We start from the raw sequence: 27,638 nt of genomic DNA on the forward strand, positions 1-27,638 counted from the left end.
TTTTCCCTTGTCAGTTAATAGCAAAACAAGCAGATGTAAATTTGCAATGTCTTACATAAGGACAAGGAGACCCTTCTAAAAACTTAATTTCCCATGTTCTGTTATAACAGGATCATGTCTGTGTGCTGCAGGCTGGAAAAGTTATGCAAGAATTGTTTAAATCCCAGCTATTGTTCTAGTGCAGGGCAGCCCTTCCTGTACTGACCTCAGTGTCTGAGTGACTTTGCCAAACCTTTCCACAACACACACTGACCAGAGCATCCATGTTTTCCATGCTTGGCTGCAATTTGAGCTGTGTGTTCAAACCGCCTCTTTTGTATGTTTTTATTAAAAGCTCAGCACCTGTTGCTGACCTTTACTGTAGACATTACTGCTTCCATCTTGGAACCCTGTTACATAATCGTGTGGTAAGTGAACGGTGGCTCTTGGAGTACAGAAAACTGTACTTTAAAAGGTACCGTGAGGCACATTTGCTGCAAATGTTCAAAAGAATAATGATTTCTTACCATGTTTAGACCTCCTTCGAGTCATGACAACAGTCACAATTGTCTCAAAATCCAATCTTAAAAGTAGCCAAGCAATCAAACCCAACCAAACAGAAATTACCGCTGAAGTTTAGTCGATAAATTTTGTGTTCTCTGACTAAACTGTGTGTTTCTCTGTGTCTTGAAAATGGCTCACAGGGGCTCTCTGATGCCACATAAAGAATGTTCACAACCAAGGAATCCGGTTTTCCTTCTTATGACCTCCTGGGGGAATTTAAATACAATAGTTTAGCTGATAAGGAAGAGCATATTGCTACAGTCTGGTTGATAGCATCTGAAAAAGTGACTGTCTTGATTGTCTTCTGTAAATAGCAACATATTACTGGGAAAACATTCTTTCAGGGGATTGATGTTTTGCACCAAATATCAAAAGACCTAAGCTGCACTTAGACTATGATCAGCTTTCACCCTGAAAATCCTAAAAATTCAGCAGTGGCGATTGCTTTCTGGCCCAGGGATTGAAATCAAATCTTATTAACTCGTTTGGAGATTTAGGTGACCTTGTTTTAGCTCCAGAGAATATAACCAGCAAAAAGCTCCAAGTTTCAAGGTAGACTGAATTTAGACTGTTGACACCTTGAACTCTTATGGACCCAGGTCTGCATTGCGTATCACATTCCAGGCTGGCACTTTGAAAATAAATGCTGCCCCCTATTGATGATGCACATGCCCTGCAAAGCAATTCACAGGGTATTTAGAAATTGAGCAACTCGCTGATCAGTTTCTTATAAAGAATGCTCAAAATGAAACAAACAAAAAAATGCAAGCATTAGTTATAGAATGTTATAGACTTAATTTTATTACAGCATCAAACTATAATGGATTGTTTTATGTGCAGCGCTTCTCTCTGTGTTTCTATCTCTAAAGTTGTATTTATTTGTGTGCGTGTGTTTCTATTTAGATCCTTCGGGAATGGGAGTGGGATTTCCTGCAACACACCCATGGAATGTACTTTGCCAGTAGTCTTTGTTGTGACTGTCTAGTGTCTCTCCATACACACACACACACACATGTCCGTGCACATACACACATTTTCCTTCCTTTATCCAAGCCAGTTAGCAGTGACAGGGAAATACGTGTTTGATCTGTTTGACCTTATGGTCTATTGAGGGCTGAAGCAGAAAGCAGAGCACACATAAGCAAAGACATTAAAGCAGTTGGAGACAATATTTCTGCACCCACTGCAACACTTTCACATTTGTCAACCACGTTCTTTCACTTCTAATCCCCGCTGTGCAGTCACATGTTGACATTTACATTACCGACTTAGTTTCAAATACTAAAAAGTAACAATTTAAATATATTATTTGGAGAAAAACTAGAATTTGAACACCTGTGATGGAAAAGTGCCTTTATAGACTGAAATTATCCTTAAAACCCTGTCAGACAAATCAGCAGGGGCTTTGTAAAGCACAAGATATTATGATTAAAATAGACATATAATATTCATTAATTAGCACAACGAACCAAATGGTCTGCCACAATTCCACACAATCCTTTCCTCTGCAATCAGTAACTCACCAATGTCGCAGTCTTATAAGATTCTTCAGTTTGATTACTTCAGTTCTTTAATTTGTCTGCTTTCCTTTTCTAGCCTTCGCTTCTATCATATGTCTCTCAGTCAGGGTACTTTATGTGAGTTACGGGGAGTGCTACTGGACACAGCTTCCTGTGTCTTTCTGATTGGTCCTGAAAAGAGTGCCCGGGGGCATGGGCTTAGTACAGCACTGATACATGGCAATGTATGTGAGAATATGAAGACAGAATTTGAATCTAAGCAATGTGAATTGCAGTTCATCAGAACTAGGTTATGTGGTTTTCTTGTTTAACAGTCTCGACTGTAGACGAGCTGCAGACAACCACAGGAAATCTATGAGGCTCAGCTTCTGAGAAAAAAAGTCAGTACGCTTTACTATACATCCTTATCACTGTTCCATTCATAGTGAGATTATAAATACATTATGTTTTTCCATGGGAAAACTGCTTCATGCCTGCCACTGTTAGCCAGGAGCCATGATTTACTTTGAATACAGTCTTTGGTGTTATTCTTTTCTGTGTGCAGCTGCATTAACACATGTCCATTTGTGCAGGAAAATACTGTGATATATTTGTCTGACCTTATGACCACATAAACATTTGACATTTTACTCATAAACTTCTAATGCATTAAACAGAAAGAAAAGAGACAAACTAAAAATTCATCTCAGGTCAGTTAGTTTTTTGTGTGTGACCAAAATGCAAATGTATGAACAGCACTACAGCACTGTATAAGTTATAGGGATTTTAGATGCTTACATTCTTATTTATCAAAAGTACATCTGATCAAGCATCATGCATTCAAGCATCAAGCATTCAACATAAAATTGTCTTCAGAGACCTGATCAAGTAATCATGACACTTCTTCTTTCGGAGCTCCCTTCAGGGGTCCCCACGGTGGATTATCTTCCCCTATTCCTAGCATTCTCTTCTGATAACCCAGCCCCCTGTATGTACTTTTTCAATACACCCATTAACCTTCTCTGCAGTCTTCATCTTTTCATCCTACTTACCAGCTTCATATTCAAATATCCCTATATTCCTCCTCTGCACATGTCCAACCCAGCCTTGCCTCTCTAACTTTGTCCACAAACTGTTGAACCTAAACTTTCCCGCTGATATCCTCATTTCTTATCCTCTCCATCCAGGTGACTCCCAGTGAAAATCTTAGCATCTTAAGCTCTGCACCCTCCAGCTTGGCCTCCTGTCTTTTTTGTTAGTGTCACCGTCTCCAAACCATACATCATTGCAGGTCTCACTGTCATCTTGTAAACCCTCCCTTTCACTCTTGGTTTTGTCCTTCTTTCACAAATCACCTCTGACATTTGTTAAATTATAATACATTAAAGCTGTTCAAATTTGCAGAATAGTTGCGCAAAGGTCTTTAAGGTGCTCAAAACAAAAGTCCCAGAGAGTGCAGCGCACACAAACACTAAAGGCAATGGGTTGAAGTTAATAAACAAATTAAAAATTTATAAATTCCTATTTTGTTTTCAGTGCCTACAACTTTGCACAACACATTTAATTCTACAAAGCTCCATTAGAGAAGTCTAAGAGAAATGCTGTTTCTCTTTGCTCCACTAGGGGCGGTGTGTCGATAAGAAGGGGGTTTCCTCTGTACAAAGATATTTAAAGGGGAGGTGATAGTATGGCAAATTTTTGTAAACAGAGCATAGAAATTCGTTTTTTCCCTGAACTAGCAATGCTAGTTCATTTGTTTGTCCTTTGTCGTGTAACAGCGAGTGGCAGGTAAAGACCAATAACGAAAGTTTTTTACTGAAATAAATATTTCCTCTGCGGATGAAGAGGCAGCTCTCCGGGGTGGTTTTGTTTTCTCGATGATAGCCTAACATCTTTGCGGCGTACATCGGATAAGCTCGTCTGTTGTTATTTTGATGTTGCTTGCTAGCTGGAAATCTTAACGCCATTTTCGTCTTTGTATTACGTACAAGGCACATGAAGTGACTGATCTCTATTTCGAAATAGAGTTTTGCTAGCAGGGATAGCTGTCGGTCTCTCCCTGGGTCCTCTTTAGCGGAGGGGAAATTCATTTCGTCCTTTTCCTGTAGCTTAGGGTATTGCATAATGTGGCAGTAAGCTGTGGTTTAACCTAATAATAGTTTGTTTTGAGGGAAAAAATACTCCTTTATCTTCGACGACGGTGCTAACGTTGGCTAACAGTAGCAATATTCCAACATGGGAGTCACCAACATATACATTAAAATAGGATATGCTACTGTTGGTACTGTGTTTGGACTGTCGGCTTTCTTGGTCTGGAATATCGCATATAAACAACCATGGACGGCGGCTATGGGAGGCCTGTCAGGTATGTTGAAACACATAGCATTAACTAAAAACACTGCAAACAGTTAATGACTTTATCACGGGATATCGGCGCATTTAGCCATGTCAGGCATCCTAATCGCGATGTAGGCCTGGACAGTTAAGCGCCATAATCATATAACGACTCTTAAAATTTAGTCCGTCACTGAAATCTTTATAAGATACAATGCATTATTGGTACATTATGATTTTTTAAAAAAAATTTGTAATGATATTTTTAATGCTAAATTATAATTATTTATCTTTCAAGTAGAAAAACCGTATTGTTCTTTTTTAATTAACTTCAATAATTGAGTAATTTAAGTGATTTACTTGCATTTCTGAGTATCATGTAAATTTTGTTTTAAAACACATTTTTTTGCAGAAAATTTCTAAAATAGTAGTCTTTTCTTGTTTTGTATGGGAGTAGTCTATTACATTCTATTACAACACTGTAATTTCCATAAATTACTGTCACGTGGTGGTTTTCTGTAGTCTTCAGGCTGCAGTGTTATCATACTCAATCGAAATCTGTGTTTTTCTGTCTTGACAGGAGTTTTAGCGCTCTGGGCTCTCATCACACACATCATGTACCGTCAGGACTACTGGCGAACCTGGCTCAAGGGTCTTAGATTCTTCATCGCTGTTGGAGTATTCTTCTCAGTTTTGGCTGTGGCTGCCTTTATTATCTTCCTAACTATGGCCATCGCACAGAAGCAATGTAATCTTGTCTTTTCTGTTCCTGTTTTTTTTTTTTTTTTTTAAATGAATTTTGTATTGTTGTTCATTTATGTTAAAATAAGTGACTGACAATTCAAATACTCAGAGAGGTGAGGATTGTTGTAACTCTAGTAGTAACCACCTTGTTTTTTCTGTCCCACAGCTTTCACTGACCCGAAGAGCTTCTACCTCTCCTGTGTGTGGAGCTTTCTGACCCTCAAATGGTCTTCCCTCTTGGCCTACTACTCATACAATTACCGCCAGGAGTTTGCGGACATCAGCATCCTCAGTGATTTTTAGTCAGTACTCATTTTAAAGACTTTGGTGGACTTAAGGGGTTTTAGGCTGCCAGCGGGAGATGGACAATGAGCTTTTATAATAAAGAAGAGGAAAAGCAGACATGGCTAGATTAAAAAAAAAAAAAATCATCAGACTTTTATCACATGGTGCTGCATTTGCTGCACTTGCTTAACAAGCTCTGTATTTGCATAGTAACCTGTTCTCCCACTTTTAATGGCCTACGTGCTACAGTCCTGTAGAAATTGTAAACCTCTGAAAACGTCAGCTGCTTTTGAATGAATTTGTGGAGGACATTTGAGACGTGCAGGTGGTTTTAAACAGCTACATCTTTGGATTGTTTCATTTTTAAACAGTCAGAAAATCCCCTCCATAACAGGCTTTTAATCCAGTGATTAGTGTTTCAAATGAAAGTTAAAATACTCAACCATAAAATCGAAACCAAAATTAAAACCATTTACCTTAAAAGTTATACTAGCTTGACAGCGAGTGATTGTTTTCATCCAAATTAGCTCTCAAACAGTCAGCACTCAACTGCAGAATACTCATATCTCCTGATAGTCACTGACTTAATGTTTGAGAAGTGTTTTATAGTTATTATAGTCCAGGATTTGCTAGACAATACCAATACCACTGTTCAATACCAAGTTCTTTATTCTGCTGCACTACTCTGCTATTGCTATTGGCGCTTGTTATTTTAGTATCACGACTAAACATTATGTGTGAAGCATTACTACAAAGATCAAGCTGTTGCAGTGCACTAACAAAAATGGCAACATTATCGAGAACGTTTTGTTTATATAAACTTAACTGAAACTTATTCACCTTCACTTCTGTGTACAGATACAAATGTCTGTCTTAGATGAGTTAAATATGTTTTATGTGCATCCTACTTTTTGATGAAAATCCTCTGCGGCATTGGTTTTATACAGACTCATGAAAAAATGTATACACTCTCTTCTTTATATTTTTTCCCCTACAAGTCCATGTAGCCACGTATCACCAGTACTTGCAGCATTTTACTACTGTTGGCACCATTCACAAACAGTACTCTCAGCTTTTCACAGTTTTTGTTTGGAAAATGACTGGTTCTCATAACATTTCTGTCATTGTCAATTTATTCGTTGAACTATGTTTTTGGAAATTTAGCTGCAGATATAAAGTTTTGTGTTCTCATCGAAAGCTTTCTGTCATGTGAAATGTTAAGAGCATTCATGCTTCTGTAAGAAAGGAAGAAGTGCTCTATTGTTCTCTCATTCTTGAAGGCGATGCCTTCATGTGAAGTTTGTGCTTTTCTTTTTGTTCCACCAGAGGGAGACTTTCATTTTATGTCGAGAGGTTATCTGAAGTCTGGCATTCCTCTTTTAGAGAAAACACAAATGGAACTACTATATAATTGCACTTTAGTCTATGATATTGATGCCATTGTTTTGCACACAAATTCTAATACAATGGGACAAAATCATGTGTTACACATTGTCATGTCTGTCTCACCCTCTTTTTGTGAAAAGAAGGTGTTTGTATGTATCATTTTGTTGCAGTTAGCAGGATTACTTGTATTCGCCAAATTAAACTGGTTTGTAATTGGTTTAGTTCCAGCTCTATCTTATGTCTACCCTTTTCCCATAAAATATGTAAAGTTGTATTTTTGTTTGTGTGTTTCTGTTGATAAGTATGAATATCAGGATGCTACATGTATATAGAAACTGAACCTATTAAAATACATTTATTGGTAATTACATCTTGTGTCCTTGCTCGGTAGCACACTGATGAAACGGCACATTCGGCAATCAGAAGTTTAACCAATTTAACTACACTGCTCAATAAATTAAAGGAACACTTCAGTCAGAGTATACCATCAAGTCAGTTAAATTTCTAGGACATTGATGTGGTCAGTTAAGTAGCAGAGGGATTATTAATCAGTTTTATTTAATTTGTTTTAGTGAAATTCAACAATGAGACAAGCCTTCAAACAGGAATGTTTTTATAGATGGAAGCTGACATTTTTCCTTCCTCATCTCTTCTGATGACTTTTTTCACTGGTTTTGCATTTTGCTAGAGTCAGCATCATTACTGGTATCATGAGTCGGCACAGGTAGTCCAACTCTCCCAGGACAGCACATCAGTGTGTGACATTGCTAGAACGCTTTGTCAGGGAAGTCTCCAAAGCATGGAGGAGAATGTAAGCTCTAGGAGAGCTGGACTGGGCAATAGAAGGCCTTTAACTCATTAGCAAGACCAGTATCTGATTCTTTGTACAAGGAGAAACGGGATGAGCACTGCTGCAGCCCTATGAAATTGCCTCCGGCAGGTCACTGGTGTGTATGTTTCAGACCAAACAATGAGGCACAGTCTTCATGAGGGTGGCTTGAAGGCCCAACGCCCTCTAGTGGTCCCTGTGCTCACTGCCTGACACTGTGGAGCCTGATTAGTATATTGCCAAATATTACCGGAATTGGGAGTCCAGCACTGGTTCCTGTACTTTTAATAGATGAGACCAGATGTTAAAAGGTCAGGAGATGCCATGGAGAACATTATTTTTCTGGTAACATTGTTCAGCATGACTGGTTTGATTGTGGATGGACGGACAGACCTCTACTGGCTAGGCAGTGCTTGGCCTCATGTGGCAGGAGTATGCAAGCAGTTCCTGAAAGATAAAGGAACTGAAACAGCTAACTGCCCCTCACACTCGCCTGGCTGAAACCCAGTAAAACAGCTCTGGGACATTATGTTTTGGTCCATTCGATGCTACCTCAGACTGCCCAGTAGCTTAGTCATCTGGTCCAGATATGGGAGGAGATCCCCAGAAGACACCATCCATGGTCTCGCTAGGAGCATCCCCTGACGTTGTCACGTATGCATATCTTGGGCCTTCACATACATCTGAATACAATTTTGAGTTGCTACAATGAAAATTCAGCATAATGGACTTGCATGCTGTATTATTTTTTCACTTTGATTTTTTTGTTGTCTTTGAATTCAGCCATCTATGGTTTGATAATGATAATTTTCATTAAATGATGTGGCATCCTTATGATTTCATTATGTGTTTGAAAGTGTTTCTTTAAATTTTTGAGCAGTGTATTTCACAGCACCAGGCTTTATCCTTTTAAGCTCCACCCAGCAGGTGTAGAAGGTCTTTAGCATTACTTCAAAAGTAATCAAACAAGTCTCATTTGAGTCAAACATCTGCAGACGTGCTTCAAGAGTAAGCAAGGCAAAAGTAAGTACAGTGTCTTAAAATTTCTGTTTTTTATTTAACATTGTACAACAAAATTTCTTTTTTTATGTTGAGCTTTAACATCTGTCTAATTGTGTTTGCCTTTACACACGGCATTTTAGTCAGCTGCAATCAGTCACACTACAGGCATACACCAGTTGTTAGGAATCGCTTATTTACATTAACAGGTTATATGTAAGAGATGTAATGTAATATCCCTAGGTTGTGATATTGATAAGATATATTATTCACACAGTATTTCCATATTGGAGATTTATTTATTAGACAAAAAGGCTAAATCTAATTTCATTTTCTTAATGCAGTTATATCTCTTTTTAGCTTTATTTCTTTAAAATCTTCTTTTCCTGTTTAGTGTTTAACAGTTTATAAAAATATAACAACAATTACAACTGACAGCTGTTGGATCATCTGTTCAATATAAAAAGTAAAAATATCTGTGTATTCATAATGTATTGTATTGTCATTCTGGTGAAAAATAACATAAGTTTTTCTCCTGCATGGAGAAAAGGATTACCGAGGACTGAATAAACTTGTGCATGATCTTTTATTTACCCAGTGTAGATCAAACATTTTATTAGTCCCGTGAAGTTTTGGCTGATCTTTCATTCATCAAGGTTAGATAAGGACCTTACACTTAAAATATGGGCCAGGTTTAGTATCGGGAAAGGTGAAGTATAAAGTTCCAGGTATGCTGTTGAGTTTTTATGGATACTTTCATGAATTAATGACAAATTTAAACAAAAAAGACACCAAATGACTTACTATATTAATGTGTTAAATTTCACTTTGAAGACATTGCATAAAATATCTGCCTGCTTAATATATTTTGCTATGTTGTAGCCATGCAACAGGAAAGCCCACGTTATGTGATTGACAGGCCGGCATATAACCTCCCTGACTTTGACAGAGAATTTGACAAAAAGAGTCGACAGTTCCCTGTTGGAGAAAAAGTAAAGAAACTCTTCAGGTACCGAACTGCAATCTTACTGCACAGTCAACATGAACAACGTGCTTTTCTCTCACACAAACTCTTCTGATAAGCCTCTGTATTATATTCAAAAGCACGGGGATATATAACTAGAACTCAAGTTTACATGTGTGTTATTGACTTTTATAAATGAACAAGCAGAAAACCAGAGATCTTCTAAGACAGTTTTTTGTTTTTTTGTGTTAGATGTTCTGTACCCAGGCTCAAAGGATTGTTACTTAAACACCTGCCGGTTCTAAGCTGGCTTCCCAAGTACAAAGTAAAAGAAAACCTGCTGTGTGATGTCATTAGTGGGGTCAGCGCCGGCACCATTCAGGTTCCCCAAGGTCAGTCAATCTTCTACTCTCAGATAACTCTGTATAACAGCCTTTGACTGATGCTAGCTGGTGGAGTGGATAACAGTTTTTGTGTTATTTTTTATTATTTATTTGACAGCTTCTTTTCTTTCCAGGCATGGCTTTTGCTCTCCTTGCAAATCTTCCTCCTGTCAATGGTCTCTATTCCTCTTTCTTCCCCCTCATCCCATATTTCTTCATGGGCACTGCTCACCAGATGGTCCCAGGTAAATCAGAATGATTTATCTACAGCAATTTTGTGTGATGACAGTGATAAGTTACCAGAGCTGCATGGTGCTGCACTGAGCCTGACTTTGCCCGCTTTGCAATATGGCAAGGAAAATAGATGTGACACCCTACTTTCTATGTCTAGGTACTTTTGCTGTTCTCAGCATTATGGTGGGAATCGTGTGTCTTAGGCTAGCCCCTGAGTCAGATTTCAGTCATTTCAATGCCACTCTTAATGCCACAGTAGTGGACACTGACAGGATGAATGAAGTTCGTCTGGCTATATCTGGTACTCTGGCCTGTCTCACTGCAATCATACAGGTACTTATACCACTAAAAGCTCAGTCCTTTAAGGTAAAATCTGAAAGGAATATGGGATATAGTTTAAAGGTGGCACACTGAGTATGATTTATGTCTGTGCAGATTGGTCTTGGCTTCATGCAGTTTGGGTTTGTAGCCATCTATCTATCAGAGTCGTTTGTCAGAGGCTTCATGACTGCTGCAGGACTGCAAATCTTAATTTCAGTGCTCAAGTACATCTTTGGCATCACAGTGCCATCTTACAGTGGTCCGCTGGCTGTTATATATGTAAGTTACCCATTCATTATTAAAGAAAATATGATCGGATACTTTGCAAAATTATGATTTGCTGAAAATGATTTCTTTCCAAACAGACTCTCAAGGATATAATATTGGGCCTTCCTGATACCAATATAGCCTCCTTAGTCTTTGCTTTGGTCAGCAGTGCAGTTTTGATTGTGGTGAAAGAACTAGGTTTCCACTTTCGTCATAAACTTCCTTTCCCTATTCCTATTGAGATCATCGTCGTAAGTAGTTAAAATTTTTTCTTTTAGATATTTGAGATAGCTGTTGCACAGATGTTTTTCTGGGTGCACATAAGAGAATTAACAGTATATAATAGAATGTAGCGTGATTTCTGTTCCTGTTTTACACAGGTGGTGGTGGCCACAGCCATCTCAGGTCCGCTGCATCTTCCTGAGATCTACCACATGGACATTGTGGGCAATATTCCTCTGGGGTAAAGCAGACATCAGCTTTTTTGTCCTACTGTTATTCATGAAAGTCATTAAAGAATGTTTAACTCTGATTTGTTTCTTGTCTCTGTTTTCTAGATTTCCTGCACCGATCCTCCCAACAGTGAGTCAGTGGGAAGACATGTTGAGCACAGCTTTCTCTCTGGCTATTGTCGGATACGTCATCAACTTAGCTATGGGCAGGACACTGGCAGCTAAGCATGGCTATGATGTGAATCCCAACCAGGTTTGAAAAACTGCATCTCTCTTAAAAATGTAAGAAGTGTATTTTATTTCACTTTTGTCAACACTGAAATGGTCGTTTTGAATAGGAAATGTTGGCTCTAGGCTGCAGCAATTTCCTTGGGTCTTTCTTTAAGATCCATGTGATCTGCTGTGCTCTGTCTGTAACGCTGGCTGTTGACAGTGCTGGAGGAACTTCACAAGTGAGTGCAGATCATACTCAAATTATAACTAAGAACCTACTGAGGAAGATTTAGTATGGACTATAAATACAGCAAATGTTTACCAAAGCCCCTAACTACTGCACTACTGCTCTCTTGTAGTTTGCCAGTCTGTGTGTAATGCTAGTAGTAATGGTCACCATGCTCGCCCTGGGAATCTATCTAAAGCCACTCCCAAAAGTAAGTGGACATAACAGTGTGAACCTGAAATATCATACAAAACATACAGACGTAAGAGAACAACTGAGACATATTAAGTAACTTCAGTTATCTTTGTTTCTCCAAGTCAGTGCTTGGAGCGTTGATTGCAGTAAACCTGAAGAACACGCTCCTACAGCTCTCTGATCCCTTTTACTTATGGAAGAAGAGCAAACTGGACTGTGTAATTTAAATTATTTGATATGATATTGAAGCATAATGCAGTGGGGTTTTTTTTACTATATTTTTTTCATGTCTTATTGTCTCTTTTTTAGTGTGTGTGGGTTGTGTCATTCTTGGCCACATTCTTTCTAAGCTTGCCTTATGGTGTTGCTATCGGAGTGAGTTTTTCCATCCTGGTAGTTATATTCAAGACACAGTTGTGAGTAAACTGTATGAACATGTAGTACATTTGAACCAAAAATGAGCTCTACTGTTTTAGTTTTTCATAACTACGTTTTCCTTACAGTCGCAATGGTTCAACAATTGTTCAAATTAAGGATACAGATATCTACAGAAATCCAAAGACGTACAGCAAGGTATATTAAGTATATATCTTTTTTTTTTACCATAAGAAATTACTTGGGGTGAATTGCATCTCATTTTTTTGTAACAACTCCACAGGTCATGTCAGTAACAGGTGTGAAAATAGTTAACTATTGCTCACCAATCTACTTTGCAAATGTGGAAATATTTCGCCAGAGAGTCATCAAAAAAGTAAGACAAAATGGCCACTTTTCCCGTCAGGCAAGGTTGGCCATGTGTTCATGTGACATGTAGATGTTTATATAGTATTTGTATACCCAGACTGGGCTGGACCCTGGCAAACTTATCCTGGCCAGGCAGAAGTTCTTGGACAAAGAACAGAAGGAAAAAGTGAAACAAGATAAGGACAAAACGTCAAGAAGGCGGAAACTCAGCTCTTTGGTTAACATGAAAGCTCAGGTAGGATCAAGTTCATATGACATCAGACTCATGTAATTTACGGGCCATCCAACTGTTGATATATATCCCACTGAGTTAAAGGTGATTCACTGAAAGTACAACTTGTGACCTTTCTGTACCTTTCTGTATTTGTTTCCTGTAAATCTAGACCATATCTCAGCTTGAACTGCAAAATGACTTTGATATGAACGATGGCAGTGCCAACAATGCTGAACTTCCTACAAGCTATGTCAACTTCCACTGTAATGACATTGAACTTGGTGAGCAGTTGCCTGACCAAGAGCCATCCAGTCCCCCTGTTCTCACCCTGGAGCCTCAGCCAGTGCCCTTCCACACCCTAATCCTCGACATGGCGGGGGTCTGCTTCATAGACCTGATGGGCATAAAAGCATTGATAAAGGTTATAAAGTTCTCTCCTGTGCTAACAGAGTCAGGATTAATACAATATAGGATTAATGTAATGTAATATAAGTACACTAAATGTTTTAAATTTTTTTTATGGTGCAGAAAGTAACCATAAAAGATTAAAGATGCAGTTATTTTAGATTGGAAAATAGTTTAAATTGGCAGCAAAAGTTTTTTGAAAGGGGTTTTATTATGTTTAATAATATAAAATGGATGTCTAACAGCTAAGTTAATTAACACAAATTATAATTTCAGAGAATTTCTCATTTTGATATTCCCATATCAAAGAGACTGAGGCAGTTATGTCCAAATAGAAAAAGAGAGCTTCTAACCTGCGTTGAACACGTTTTTGAATCATGAAAGGATGCCTTACTTTTTTCTCAAATATTTCATTTTCAGTTAGCTAGATGCTGTTCAGCCGAGCCTTTTTATGAGAGCATTAATAATTGGATTTCGTTGTAAGTTCATGTATGTGCATGTCCATGACAGGTTTTCTTTCTTTCATTTTCCACGCAGATGAACTCGGGCTACACGATGCTGGGCATTAAACTGTACCTGGCTAACGTTCAAGGTAAAATCTTAAACTACCTGCATTTGTTCACACCTGTTGGCTACTCTGTACAGTTGGCATGGCAACAAAGACCTAATCATTCATAAAGCACTGAGTCCATTAGCTCTGTGAAGTGCTCTGTCAGAGGAAAACAAGTTAGACATTGCTTAACATTTTGTGCAGGTAATCTCAATTTCCCAGCGAGATAAAGGGAAGATCCACAGTGACTGTAGTTTATCATGCTTGATTACTTTAAAGCTGCAAATTTTCTCTTGTTTCCTGCCTTAGAGAATTGTAATTACAATACTACAGGCGCGTTAGGCAAAATCACTACGTTTAACAATGTCTTTGTCCCTGTATAATATTAGTTTCCTTACTTTCAGCCCAGGTGTATGAAGAACTGGAGGCCGGGGGAGCGTTTGAAGATGGCAATATTGCCCGCAGTAATCTCTTTCTTTCTGTTCATGATGCCATTCTGTTTGCTCAGCAGACCTCTGGAGAGAGGGAAGTCTACTCAAAGGTAGGCCTCTCTGCATAAAATAACCTTATCAGACAAATCCTTTTCAAAACATCACATACAAACACATGCTGTTTAAAGCCTCTAAGGTTAGGGATATGGGGACAGATTAAACAGAGGAGAAAAATATATTTTTTTCTTAAGTGAAAAATTCCTCTTCTTAGTACAGCTTTTGTCACCTTATCTGGTTCAGCAAAGGTAAACAGAAATATCACAGGGTTTTGTGACAGAGTAAGCGCCACAACAAACAAAGCTGTACGTTACACCAAGGTCATGGCACATGCTGTATGCTCTGTATCTGATTTAGTCTCTCATATTGTTTCTCATTGTCACATGAGCTAGAGCAGCCTTTTTATTAATCTAACATGACATACACACCATGGAAGACAATAGCAAATTATTATAGGTGAAAAGGTAGAAAATTGTTAATATTTTTTTAATTCAGAAGATTAATAAAATAGATTATGTTGTACATTTCTAAATAGAAAGTAAAATAGCTCTGTAAAAATTGGTTACTGATAAAAAAAATATTACTTAGCATGGATAACAAATGATTTTAAAGTATACGTTAGTTCTGTAATGCAAAAGTCTAGGTCTTTGAAGAGCACTTTGGAGTAACTGCTTTCACACAGTTAAAGGAGATTTCATTGTATGCCAACTGTCTTACTGCATGTCTGTCAGTATTAATAGAATCACATTGTGTACAAGCCTGTTTAACTAAAATATGTGAAATGTTGTTGGCTGCAGGCCCAGGGAGCAAAACACGGACTTGATTTTAACATTAATGAGGAGAAGGATCTGGAACAGGTACACTGACGTTTGTTTGCACAACCTGATACAAAATGACAGGTTCACCTACTTATTATTAATTCTGTAGCGAACATTCTGTGTCTAAGAGTCACTTTACTTTTGCAGGAAATGTTTTGAAGTGAACAAGAGCAGAAGAAACATACTGAAGATATTGTCAATAATCTTGACATTATTCTGCAATATATGAAATGCGTTCTTGCCAAAATCCGTCCTCTGCTTAAACTTTCATCTTTTATCCGACTATCTAAAATTTTCCTATGTTCTACCTTGATCAGTAATCAGGGGCAGTATCCAGTACTTCACGTCACTGGCAGGGGGTGGCACGTACTAGCGCAAGAGACACTAGCAAGAAGCAAGTGCTAATGAAGGGAACTCTGGGGCTCAGTTTGCCTACCTTTTACAATAACCGAGGAGTGAACTGCTGACTGCGCAGTCATACAGAAGTGCTCCTTTAATTAAATGAGAGTGTGCATGGCCACAGCTGTGAGCTACAACTAGCTGAGCAGTCTGGCTAAGCCCCTGTGGAGGTAAGGAACTGCAAAAGGCTAAACATAAGTGAAAGGAAGATTACATAGTATCAGCAGTTTCATGGCTTTGTTGTTGCAAACTCTGTTAAGCATCAGAGTCTTCATAACTGTCCATAAGGCAGAATTGAGCTACAACAACCAAATAACACTCTTAATTGTTGCCTCTTGCGCCAGTATAAACTGTAAGAAAGAGAAATGTGTGGGCCAGATAACTTGTGTTTGTGTAGCAGGTGCTTAAAGGCCTGTGGTGTCTAGTCTAACAGCAGGCTGTCAGTGGTGTTGGTATGCCTGTGATGCATGAATGGATTTATAACGCTATTAAGAAATCATCCTAAGGTATTCTGGCACACATCTGCGCCTCTGCTCCCCTTCGTCTCTGCAGCAAATTGGCACCACAAGTGATTACAAGGTTTCTATGGCCATCAGCTTTAATTTGGAGCCTTGGGAAAGTCTTTCATCGCTTAATGCATGTAAGTGTCTGTGTGTGTTTGTGTTTAATTCATCACCTGCAGCTTACACTTCTCTTTCTTCTCTGCCTCATTGTTTTCAGGCTGCCTGTGTGGACTTGATTTGATTTAAATTAAGGGATATTTTGATTGAAAGAATTAGTTTGACTATTGTTTGACATATGGTTATGAGCTATTATTGTCCTACTTTTCTTGACTATAAATGTTTCAATGTACTGTGTAAGAAAAGGCAATCTCTCTGTCATTTTTCATTTTCCATACACAACACTAGCAAAAGCTAATAGACCACTATATTCATTTGTTGTACTAACTTTAGCCAGTATAGCAGTTTTTATTATGTACATGTGATAACTCATTAGAAAAAAGTTTTCAAAGGAGTCTGTGCAGTCCTTTGAAATGCAGAGGAGTTCAGCTCAGTGACAGCAAGGCGCCCAAATCATCACCCCTCCACCCCCCTTGACAGTTGGTATGGGTTGTTTGGCTGTGGGTTGTTTGGGGTGGGAGAACAGGTCAGCTACTAACCAGAAGGTTGATGGTTCGATCTCAGGCTCCTCCAGTCTGCATGCCAAAAATATCCTTGGGCAAGATACTAACCCCATGTTGCTCTCCGATGCATCCATCAGAGTGTGAATGTGTGTGAATATTAGATAGTGAGCACTTAACAGCTTATAAAAAGTGTTTGTGTGACTGGGCGAATTAATTAGCTGTATAAAGTGCTATGAGTGCTCAGATAGAGTAGAAAAGCCCTATATAAGAACCAGTCCATTTACCATTTGTGCTGATATACTATGTTTGGTTTACCAGACGTGGTTCTCTGGTTCTCTCTGCATTGTGGTCAAACATATCTACTCAAGTCTTATCTGTCAACCTTTCCAAAACATACATGCTCAGTTTTTTTTTCTAATGGTGCTGTCATTAACTTCAACATTTAACATGCTCACTGAGGTCTTGGTATGTTATTTTTCATTTTCTTTGAACATTGAATGGTTTGACTTTGAATTTGCTGGGACATGCAGACTGTGGCAATGTGTTAACGTACACCTGAATAAACCAATAAACAGCCAAAATGTATTCTTTTATAGAGGCAGTCACACTTACTGACCATCAGTTAATCAGATGCATTTGATTAGCAGTACCTGGCTGTTCCTCTTAATTCCTATAGCTCCAGTATTGGTGAGGACTTCATAAAGTCATTTGAAAATGTTATTTTTCAAATTACTGTAGTATTTAATTTCAATCACTTTCAATTAATTTCCAGTTTTTAATGTTTTTTTTAATTTTATTATTTTTTATAAATGTTATGTTTTTGAGTTTCAGTTATATTATGAAAGTTATTAGTTATTGGTATGAATCAAGATGTCTTTCATTGCAATACAAAAACAACACTCTGTTAAGACAAGTCCCTCACATTCATGTAGAAATCCCAAACTTAGTAAGCATCTACATTACTTACTCTTCCCTGTGCTAAGAAATTTTGATAATATTGATTGTTGGTCTAAATCAATTTTCTTTGTATTTTTAGTTAAATATGTTACTTCATTTGTGTTGTTTTTATTTTTATCTCAAAAATAAATGATTGAACGATGAAATTAAACGAGTTATTTGCAGTAACATTGTGAAATTTCAGTGGTCATTACTGAGCATTAAATTACTTTACAGTAACAATACTGTAGGCCTATGCACATGTTTGTGTGTAAAGCAGGCCTAGCTTAAAAACACCAGGTGACTTAATACACAGTAGTTTCTTGCACTTTAGGAGAATCTTTTAATTTGCTTCCATACTGTAAAAAACAAAAGTAACAGAATACAGTAAATAATGTATGCAATAAATATATGGATCACAGAAACATGTCAGTCATAGCTTTTGAAATCGTGTGGTTGCAGCTTTTTGTGAATTGTTCAGAGTGAAAGGGATTAAAATACTGTAACACCCCCAAGCCACTGGTTCACATCGTCTATGCACCCACCCATGAATTCTGGGCAACTGTTTTTTCTTATTTGGTGTTGTTACAACTTTACAGTTACCATCATATTTTATTCCTTTCTAACGTATTCAAATTGAACAACAGACTTTGGACTACTTCTATTTTCAATCGGACCCCCTTGATACTGTGACATTACTCCATAATTACTCTTTATCAATGAAGCAATAGGTAGAAAAAAAACCAAACCTTTCTGGAGGTCAAACGATGATTACACTGAACTATGAAATACCTCCAGCTAAATCCCTTTTCAAATGAGATGCTGTTATAATGGACTAGCTTCTTAATCCTATAATAGCAAGTTCACATAAAAATTTATTTTACACCCCTTGCACATTCATTGACCATGATGGTTTAATTAACAAGGTTCCTTTTAGTAATCTGAGACCAAGAGATTTATGTATTAAATTTGTTTACACGCCCAGTGGTTTCATACTATTGAGACTAATTGCATGGTGTCAGAGGGTATCTTCTCATTGAGTTATGGGACCTTGTCATTTAACGCTCGTGTACTTTTATGAAGCGCCTTCCCTGAGAAAATATTTAGTTCTGACCTTTCAAAATCAGATTTAAAATTGGAGCGCTTGGATAAAGACCCAGGAAGCCAAAGACTGTTGTGCAAATTGGATGTGGGCTTGTGAGCCTCATCTGAGGAAATGAGGATGATGGAGAAAAAGCATATCAGTTCTGTAAATTTAAATAATTGTTGTTTGACATTGATCAATTGACAGCAGTTGGTGCTTTGCATATGCATTTTACAGGCCTGTGTTTGGGGATCTGTTCTGCATCATTAACAAACTAGTTTTAAGCTGGGGCATCATAAATCTTGATTGTGTAATGTCAGCAAATTGTCTTTGGACAGGGTTTGTTTCCAGAGTTGCAAAGAGCAAATGTGACCAGTGATATCTGGTATTAATTAATGCTGCCTATTGTCTTATTCCAGTAGTTCAGCAGCAACTAAATGCACCAACAATGGAACGTTCTCTTGTGATTAATTAAGGCATAAAATCATTAAGTCTGCGTGTCTAACTGAAAGATGGTTAATTATTTATAGTTGAATTAAGCCAGAACCCCACATCTGATTGAAGATGCTGTTCAACCTTCTTGCCATTTTTGTTTTCCTCCTATATCAACTTGTAGATGCACTGAATTTACACGCTACCATTATTGCATTAAAAGCAAAAGCAATGCTAACTAATTATTTCAAAAGCCACTGACCTTCATTAAATGATTGAAACTACAAACAGCAGAATTTTTCTGTTGAAAACTCAGAGTTGGCTTTATTTTTTGTTTTTAACAACTTAATTGTGTGATTTCAATTTCATAAACAGTATCATAAACAAACTTGCAACAAGAAGATAACTCTTTAGAGAGATACACAAATTTGACCTTGCTAATCAAGACAGATTTGCAGCTATTGTGTTGGACAGGTATGCAAGTGAGGTGTTTTATCATCCTATCAAGTCATTAAACAGAGTGGGGGTGCTGTTTGCGTTCCTGTCTCTTACTAGATTAAAAACAACAACAACGCAACAAAAACCAACCCGCCAACCCGCCAAAAAACAAGTGATGACTATAGATTCTGGCTCCTTACTGAGCCCTTCAGTATCAGACAAGTATTAGACAAGACAATGCAAAACAACGCAGTGTGGTGCAATGCTGGGAGAAGTCATTAGAAGACTACACAGAGTGTAGAACAGAGCCACATGATGCTTTGCAGCATGTCATCAGGGGTGTTATGAGTGTTATTACACAATGATAATTTAATCGCTGCTGTATAATTATTTCATTTATTTTGAGAATTGAATGATAAGCTCACAGCCCAATTTAGAAGATCTCCATCAGCACTGATGGAGTGTTTGTATGTTCAGACTTTTAGAACCGAACTGTTCAGCACAACAGACACTTGACTTTAGAGACCATCACTAGGCATAACTGGGTGCCTACAAATGCCTGTCACATGGAGTATGCTGAGACCATTAACCGCATAAGCATTAGTGAAATTGCCACTTGCTTCAGCTGCATAATATAGCAGAATCATTAACACAAACACATTAGCATCCCAGTGAGTTCTACATGAAAGTGATCCATAAAATTTTCCATAAATGCAAGTCTGAAAGCTGAAAAAAGGGGGAAAATAGGAAAAATAGGAATAGGAATAGGAATGGGCTTCAATACCAGACCAGTTGAGACCAGTTTGGCTTGCTCTCTTTATGCCTGATGTCTCATGGGTAAATCTGCCTTTCTCTGGCTCAGAGGAAACACACCTGTCAGAAACACACAGGAGAAATCTTCTGCTTTTATCTCCACAAGTAGACAAGCCAAGCAGCCATTACTGAAAACCCTTTACCAGATGTTACCATGACTTTGCTGTTGCTCACCTCTTGGTTATTCATAACCTTTCTTTGGGGGAATTCAACCTACCTTTGGGATGACTTTTTCTAAAGTCTTAAATTAGAGCTAAAATAACTTAATCTGTTGTAAAATGTATTAACATTCCCTGATTTGAAAGCATCATGCTTATCTTAACATGTAAACTGCTGCACACAATGCACTATTCTATACAGTAGAATAGTGCAACCAGATATTTTTTATTCTTTAACACCCCCCCCCCCCCCCCCCAAAAAATAAATAAATAAATAAATAAATAAAATAAAGGGAGATTTATGGTGGAAGTTGAAGTTTCAGCATTGGCCATTTACTATGTTTAGGCATATGAGGCGTTTTATTGTGACAACAGTACACAGTACTGCTTAGTGATTCAGTGTGCCTGACTCACTAAAACTCTAACTGCATCACATTATGACCATCTGTTCACCTTTCTCTTGCATTTTATTAGATGACAACTGCAGGTGAAACTGCTTTTCTATGGCTGCTCTCGGAGTTAAAGCAATAAACGCAATATACAAACTCACTTTAAAACGATAAATGACAATATGCATTATTTTCTGCTTTTATAACATGGACATTTATTATAGCCATTAAAAATTGCTCATAAGTAGGGTTCAACCCCATTCACAAACGCAATCAAATGATCATGCAGAATCCTGTATTGACGTGCCATAACCACAGGATGGCACTGTGGCTATATCTGTCAACCCAGAAAATCCTCCTGTCTGATCAGCACTAAGAAACTTTGAAGAAGTCTCAGACACCCCCCCCCCCCCCCCCCCCCCCCCCCAAGGAAACCATGAAAGGTAAAGTTTTGAAAGCTGAAGTCGAGGCGATTAAAAAAAGTATGACTTTAAAAGAGCTGGTGTTGTGATCTTGTTTCCTGTGATCCATATATATTGAGCAAAGGCAGAGTGATGGTTGAGTGGGGACTGCAGCACCTCAGTGGCCCTGCAGATGAATGAAGATGCAAATGGAGGGAGGGGGAAGTTAAAGCCTTTAGTGACACTAAGCACACCCCAGAGGCCCTGGTGCAGAACGCTCAGCCTCAGCACATCAAGGACGCAGCCCTCTGTCTGAGCGTCCCCTTGGCACGCGCTACATCCAGTCCGTCTACATTTTCATCCAGACAAACACTTGACTCCTTATGCCAAGCTGAGCCAATGACAAGAGACAGATGTGTCCTCCTCAGAGAATCCAGTTTGATAAGCTGGTCCACAAACTATTAAATAACCCAAAGAAACCACAGGAAAAAAACCCTCCTTCTGTTTAACATGAGAATGGATATGCCTGGAAACCGTACCTTCAGACGCTGGCATCGTCTTGGCTGCAAATGTCAATTTCATGTCACATTCTCTCTCTATTCAGCCATGCTATCTGTGATTGCTACATCCTTTGCATGAGAATGGCTTGAAATGAACGCTGGCCTATTCTTCGGATCTCTGGAAATGACATGAATCTTAAAGGATGGGGTTGAATCCAATCACATGATCAGGCTTTACTTTATAGAATCTAAAATGGTGCACCACATTGTATCCTTTTACAGTTATGAAGGATGCCTCAACAAGATCATGGTGTGCTCATAGCTTTCTTTGTCAACCTTAGTTGACAAAGTAACTAGAAACTAAGCTTTCTGGTGGGACCTTCTCTATGCTAAAGAGTGTCACAGTTATGATGCAGGCCCCCTTGTGACATGTTGTTTCTGTGAGTCATTCAGGCATACAGAACTCTGGCTTTCCTCTCCACTGGTTACAGAAATACGGGTGAGCCCACAGCAGGTGAACCTGTCATACTCAGCACCTGCAAGATCCTAACAGCCAGCAGGGGAAAACTGAAGGACAGAGGAAGTTTTGTCATGAAGAGTTTTACTGTGCCACCTGGGAAGCTAAGCGACGAAGGTGAAACACAATGTTGTTTAAAGACACATGGCGAGAAAGACAAACTGTTACAAAATGTCATTACTGCATGCTACAGGGTTAAGGCTACATTCTGGCAATGTAAGGCATCTTTATTTTCAAAATCAAAGTCAAAGAAGTGTGAATTGCCTTATGCATTTGAATATTATGGCAAACCAAGAAGATTCGGATTCAAATGACATCACTGTAAAGGGAACCCTTACGATGTTCTAGGATTTTAGGCCAGTGCTTCGGTAATACAACAAAACTCCGCACACACTTTTGGTCTTAGAGCTTTGCTCATACAGCTTTGCTTGGCACTATAATTTGTTTAAATGTTGATTTATGAACTAATAGTCGGTAATTGCTACTTAGTGCCACTGTTAATCCAAGCTGTCTGACTCCTGAAGCACATTAGGCCAGATTTGTATAATGAAGTAATTAGTTCAATTATGACGAAGAAAGTAGTGTTAGAGTAAGAAACAAGAAGCTCGAAAGTACTCCAGCGCTGTGAGCTTGTTTTCTATCTTGCAATTATGAAACTGTTTGTCTCAGCAGAGTAAGTAAAAAAAATATTCTGAGAAAATGCTTTTCTTAATTAAAACTTGCACATGTCAACAAAGTAAATTTGAAATTAGACATTTTTATTTTGTTGGTCTTCCGATACAAATTCTGGACTGACTTACTGCATCTCAAATATCAAGTTATTTCAGCTTGCTAAGAGTCCTTCCCACTTTACACTTTCAAAAAATATAGCCCTGTGTTTTCTGTTTGGCTTTGTCACCCGCTGGAAGCTGCCATCACAACGAGTGCTCCATTGTCTGCTAGCATTGTCATTGTTATTAGTCTTTTGGATTGCCTGTGGAGGTATCGGCAGGCTCCGGGGAAGCAGGCGCCAGGCTGGATAATTAGTTGTTCTTCGATGCCAGACGGGCACGTTGCCGTCACTTGGAGGGGAAATGGAAGGTGGCATCACTATCACAGTAACACTGGAACAACCTTTGGTGTAAGGGCTGGGTTCCAGCGCATCTGTCACAGTACCAGTCATCTACCCACTGGCAAGACAATAACACTTACCAGTCTAGCAATACACACAAGGATAATTATTTGATCTCAAACTACATTATGCTTGTCACATTTATCATAATTAGCAGTAGTGATTTAGAATCGATATTTAGGTCCTGCATTGGTTCTGGTGATGATTGAATGTTTCAGGCATATTTCTCTGCAGGACTTACCAGAACAGCAAAACCAAAGAAGACAAAATATGTTCAGCTTTTATTTTTGTACACTTATTTCATTTTTGATAATTGGAATGTTTACATCTGACATTCCAGAAGCTCCCCAAACTACATGGCTTTATTGCTGGAACTGCTGGTGGCTCTGGAGTGACAGTTCTGAAGCCTTCCATGAGAAATGTGGACAATGACGAGGAGTAAAGCTGTGCCTATGAGCAAGGTGCCCCCGAAGCCCAACAGAAGACCGTACAATACTGGCATAGCTACATCCAAAGGCCCCTTCTGGTACGGAGGGACGCGAACCTGCTCCACAATCAGATCCAGGTCACGCCATGTCAGATCGCTAACTAACACACACACAGACACACACACAGCACAAACAGGACAGACACACTTACCATCTCAAAGGATTATGGGAGCATTTCTGTCAAGTTTTAACTTGAATGAAGCACCCAGGAGACTGACGAAATGGACAGGTGATAATTACATTTTGGGTTTCCTAACTGTCCTGGGAAATATTACTTGTATAGCGAGAGTGTTGATACTGAGAAGTAATGAGCTGGAAGCATGCCCACGACCACCAAATCTAATCTGTCATCTCATCTAAACACTTAATAGATTCAGGGTTCAGTGAAACATTATACCATTTGTCATTCATGGAGTCTCCAGAGGAATAACCCAGAAATCTCCTTTGGACATCTGTAGTCACAGATCTGGGCTTAGCATGGACACAGTTGCTAAGACTTAGTTGTCTATCATGTTTTCCTGTTTTATGATCTACCAAGCTCAAAAGTGAAAAATTCAAGCTTTGAGTTAAGTGATCATACCCGTTCTTTTTCTGACCCTCTGGTGTCCGCGCTTTTGGTGTTTTGTGTCTGAAACAAAGTTTAAAGAGTTGACATATTTGTGATAATCTTCAACATAGCGCTTCAGGCTCAGGGCTTTGTCCTGGTTGATGTTCTTCCCCACTTCTGTGAAGACAAAATAACACAAGCGATCATTATTTCTCTGCATCTCAAGGTATAAATGTGTTTACGTATCCTATAAAAGATTGTAAAATTGGATTTGATTGTTGTTTTTTTGCAATGACCATAATTACTTCTAGCAGGAGAGCTCCTGCTGTCCTTCAGAATAAAACAAAATGAATCTCTGAGGTTTCGATGTATGAGTAGAGCTCTTCAGAAATGCAATCAAGTGTAAGATAATTGCTACATTTTGCATCCAGGCTTTTCCATCAAGGCCCCCACTCCACCCCACCCCAAACTCCAGCTCATCTCTTCCTATCCTTTCCTTGTCTTTTTTTCACTCCAAAGCTGCTGATGAAAGGAGCAGATGGTTTGTTCTGTGGCTGGTGTCAGCTCCACTGAGTCCTCTGTCAGATCATTTACACCTCCCTCTACCCAACGCCACTCGGCTGTGGACTTGTGTGCACACTGGACTGCAACACATGCCAACGACTGGCATTCTGCAAAATATGCCACTTTTGAAGTTCCAATTAAAATAAATCTCAGAGTAATGAAGCAATTATACACTGTTGTTAAAATCTTGAGGAGGCCTTCTTGACCGAAATAAACCAATTTTGAAAATACACTGCCATGTACCCAAATGAGGCTTTGTTCTAATTTCCTTTTGTCAAGGGACATGCTGTGATGTCTGCTCATAGGGATTTGTTCCTATCAACAACACTGTACTGTGTATAAAAAGTCAGCCATTTTAATTTGAAAACCACTACATTAGTAGCACAACACAGTTGTTCTGTTTAAAAATAAATGATTCCATGCTACAGGAGGCAGGAGTCACCATTATTCTCACCAGTGGCGATGTCTGTTCTGCCGATGTGATGCAAGGCACGTGAAAGCCTGTCATAGTAGGTCTCCTTGCCGTACCTCAGCAGCCAGTCTGTCAGGGCCGTTTGGCACTGGGCTTCACTATCTAGTAAACACAAAACATATGGCCCTCAGAAAGACTTTTCTTTGACTGTCAGTTTGCTGCCAGAAACTCTCTAAGCTGAGCTGGCTGTGTGAGAAACAGACAGGTTTCAAGGTGCGCTTTGTCTTTATACCTTATTACAGCTCATAGCGTCTTTTCATCTCTCGCTAAAAAGTTAACTTTGCATTATTTGTTCTATAACTTATTTTTGCATTGAAATGAAGAGTGACACTTAATGTTTAATGTATAAATAAGAAGCTTGTGACTTATGTGTTGCTGTCATCCTCAGATGTAGAAGTTTAGCTAACCTAGAGCAGAAGGCGTCTCTCTCTTGGCTCGAGGCTGGAGACCTAGGAGATTTTTTTCTGGCGAGAGGCGCTGAAGGTGCTCAAATATGTTTTCCTCTGGGTGAGAGAGGGCAGACAGGAGGTCCTCACACTCCCTAGGTGTCAGCATCTCCACTAAACGTTCCAGTTGTTGGACATCAATGTCTTCCGCCACTAAACAGCCATGACACAAACTACTAAAAGCGGTGCATAAACTCAAGGAAGACCACCAGTCTAACCAACAACATGGCAACGTGACCCTACACTGAAATCAGCTGCTGTCACATTAAATGTCATGCTTAATGAAGCATGGTGCAGACACAACAGAACATTTCTGCAGCACGGCTGTGCTTTCAATTAACAAGTGCCGCTTTTATGGCGTGAAACTGTCATTTTATCCTTCTCATCTGCAGTGCATAGAAACTCAATAATTCATACTTTATAACAGAGAACAGGAAAATCACAAATTTCATACTTCCTGTGTCAGCTCCAGTATTGCTGTCTGCTAATGGATACGAACCCAGCATAAGAACATTTTCTCTCACCTGTGTCCTCTCCGACTGTTGAACTGTGTAGCAGAAAGAAGAAAGAGAAACAAAATTTCAAAATGTCCATGTCAGCTGTGTAGACCGATTTAATGCTGCTAACAATCAAGGATGTTTATTTCCAAAAAGTCTAAATGATCTAGAATTCAAATGTAAACAATGTAGCTGAGTCAGTTTTGTTTTGAATATGACTGGAATCTATTTTTTGTTAATCATTCATTAATATCTTTGGATTAGTAATATATCTATTGTATGTCAAGGGTTATAGTTAACAACTTTTTTAAAAAAATCTTTATTTAAACAGCAAAAATATCCATTGAGTTTACAAAATCTATTTTACAAAGATGTCCTGGCAACCATAACAATAGTAAAAACAACTTATCATTTTGGGAAATGGAAAATTCTAACAAGAAAAAAAGAGTATTAAAAAATACTTTAGATTTATTAGAAGATTTATTAGGCATGATTTTCAGGTGTTTTGCAGCTACAGGTCATTTATTTTGTTTCCCATTTGGGACAGACAATAAACATACCCCCCACTTCTTAAAAACCATCTTAGTTTATTTCCAAACTTCAACAGGAATAATACAAAAACAAACTTAAAACTTATTACAATGGCTACAAATGAATGACAACCTTGATCATGCAACATCCTCAAACTCAGGGCTACAACTTTTGATTGGAAGACAGTCGCACAAGTTGGCTTGTTGGAAGCAAGAGCCTGTGGACAGCCCTATCACAAGCACTGTGCTGAAAAAAGATACAATGACTAAATGACTATCACCCAGTGGCTCTGACCTCACTTGTTATGAAGTGATTTGAGGAGTTGGTCCTAGCACTGAACAGAAAAGGTGTCCCTCCTCTCTACATTAATACTTCTTTTCTTACTGGTAAAAAGGTCAACAGAGGATGACATTTCACTGGCCCTTCACATCGTCCTGTTACAGCTGTATCTATGGATGTTGTCACTTATTATAGCTCCAACTTGAACACCTCCTATCAAGCTGGCTATGAAGCCTACACCCTCCCCCAACCCCAAATGTGTTTTTGGTAATCACACATTTTTTGTTAACTTAATAATCCTATCTTATAAGTAAATGTCCTGCATTTATCACAACCCAAATTGCTTGAAATGTATTTGAAAAATGTAGCGCATTATGATGATTTTAACTGTCAGTTGGCCACTCTCTTTTATAAGCGTGC

At 38.6% G+C, this 27,638-nt stretch overlaps 3 protein-coding genes across 3 annotated transcripts; 2 read left to right on the plus strand and 1 right to left on the minus strand.

Annotated features, from left to right (window-relative positions):
- Positions 1-3,695: 3,695 nt before the first annotated feature.
- Positions 3,696-7,156, plus strand: slc48a1a (solute carrier family 48 member 1a). Its single transcript, XM_086278207.1, has 3 exons — positions 3,696-4,407; positions 4,957-5,124; positions 5,287-7,156. The coding sequence occupies exons 1-3, from the start codon at positions 4,278-4,280 to the stop codon at positions 5,421-5,423; spliced, it is 435 nt and encodes a 144-aa protein (XP_086134333.1). The 5' UTR covers positions 3,696-4,277; the 3' UTR covers positions 5,424-7,156.
- Positions 7,157-9,503: 2,347 nt separating this feature from the next.
- LOC147305658 (solute carrier family 26 member 9-like) lies at positions 9,504-17,658 on the plus strand. Its single transcript, XM_086277162.1, has 20 exons — positions 9,504-9,628; positions 9,836-9,975; positions 10,101-10,211; positions 10,358-10,533; positions 10,636-10,800; positions 10,887-11,039; positions 11,169-11,251; positions 11,346-11,493; positions 11,579-11,692; positions 11,813-11,890; positions 11,997-12,092; positions 12,184-12,290; positions 12,378-12,447; positions 12,533-12,625; positions 12,716-12,853; positions 13,002-13,253; positions 13,775-13,829; positions 14,192-14,328; positions 15,073-15,132; positions 15,241-17,658. The coding sequence occupies exons 1-20, from the start codon at positions 9,504-9,506 to the stop codon at positions 15,250-15,252; spliced, it is 2,313 nt and encodes a 770-aa protein (XP_086133288.1). The 3' UTR covers positions 15,253-17,658.
- Positions 17,659-23,649: 5,991 nt separating this feature from the next.
- Positions 23,650-26,550, minus strand: tmdd1 (transmembrane and death domain 1). Its single transcript, XM_086277697.1, has 5 exons — positions 26,436-26,550; positions 25,873-26,064; positions 25,448-25,567; positions 24,463-24,606; positions 23,650-23,982 (listed from the first exon to the last, which is right to left on the minus strand). Exons 1-5 carry the CDS (start codon positions 26,503-26,505, stop codon positions 23,747-23,749), a joined length of 762 nt encoding a protein of 253 aa, XP_086133823.1. The 5' UTR covers positions 26,506-26,550; the 3' UTR covers positions 23,650-23,746.
- Between the last annotated feature and the right edge of the window lie 1,088 nt (positions 26,551-27,638).

The sequence above is a fragment of the Aulonocara sp. 'chitande type north' Nkhata Bay genome, linkage group LG20, assembly GCF_057382095.1.
Source record: "Aulonocara sp. 'chitande type north' Nkhata Bay isolate Kocher_YH1m ecotype deep benthic linkage group LG20, A_spYH_male_GT1.1, whole genome shotgun sequence".
Taxonomy (NCBI): Eukaryota; Metazoa; Chordata; class Actinopteri; order Cichliformes; family Cichlidae; genus Aulonocara; species Aulonocara sp. 'chitande type north' Nkhata Bay.

Coding starts and splice junctions, on each gene's coding strand:
- slc48a1a (XM_086278207.1), top strand. CDS start 4,278: ATGGGAGTCACCAACATATACATTAAAATAGGATATGCTACTGTTGGT. Junction 4,408..4,956: donor GGCTATGGGAGGCCTGTCAG/GTATGTTGAAAC, acceptor CTGTCTTGACAG/GAGTTTTAGCGCTCTGGGCT. Junction 5,125..5,286: donor GGCCATCGCACAGAAGCAAT/GTAATCTTGTCT, acceptor TCTGTCCCACAG/CTTTCACTGACCCGAAGAGC.
- LOC147305658 (XM_086277162.1), top strand. CDS start 9,504: ATGCAACAGGAAAGCCCACGTTATGTGATTGACAGGCCGGCATATAAC. Junction 9,976..10,100: donor CACCATTCAGGTTCCCCAAG/GTCAGTCAATCT, acceptor TTTTCTTTCCAG/GCATGGCTTTTGCTCTCCTT. Junction 11,040..11,168: donor TTCCTATTGAGATCATCGTC/GTAAGTAGTTAA, acceptor TGTTTTACACAG/GTGGTGGTGGCCACAGCCAT.
- tmdd1 (XM_086277697.1), bottom strand. CDS start 26,505: ATGGACATTTTGAAATTTTGTTTCTCTTTCTTCTTTCTGCTACACAGT. Junction 26,065..26,435: donor AACAGTCGGAGAGGACACAG/GTGAGAGAAAAT, acceptor ATGGCTGTTTAG/TGGCGGAAGACATTGATGTC. Junction 24,607..25,447: donor CAGAACAGACATCGCCACTG/GTGAGAATAATG, acceptor TTGTCTTCACAG/AAGTGGGGAAGAACATCAAC.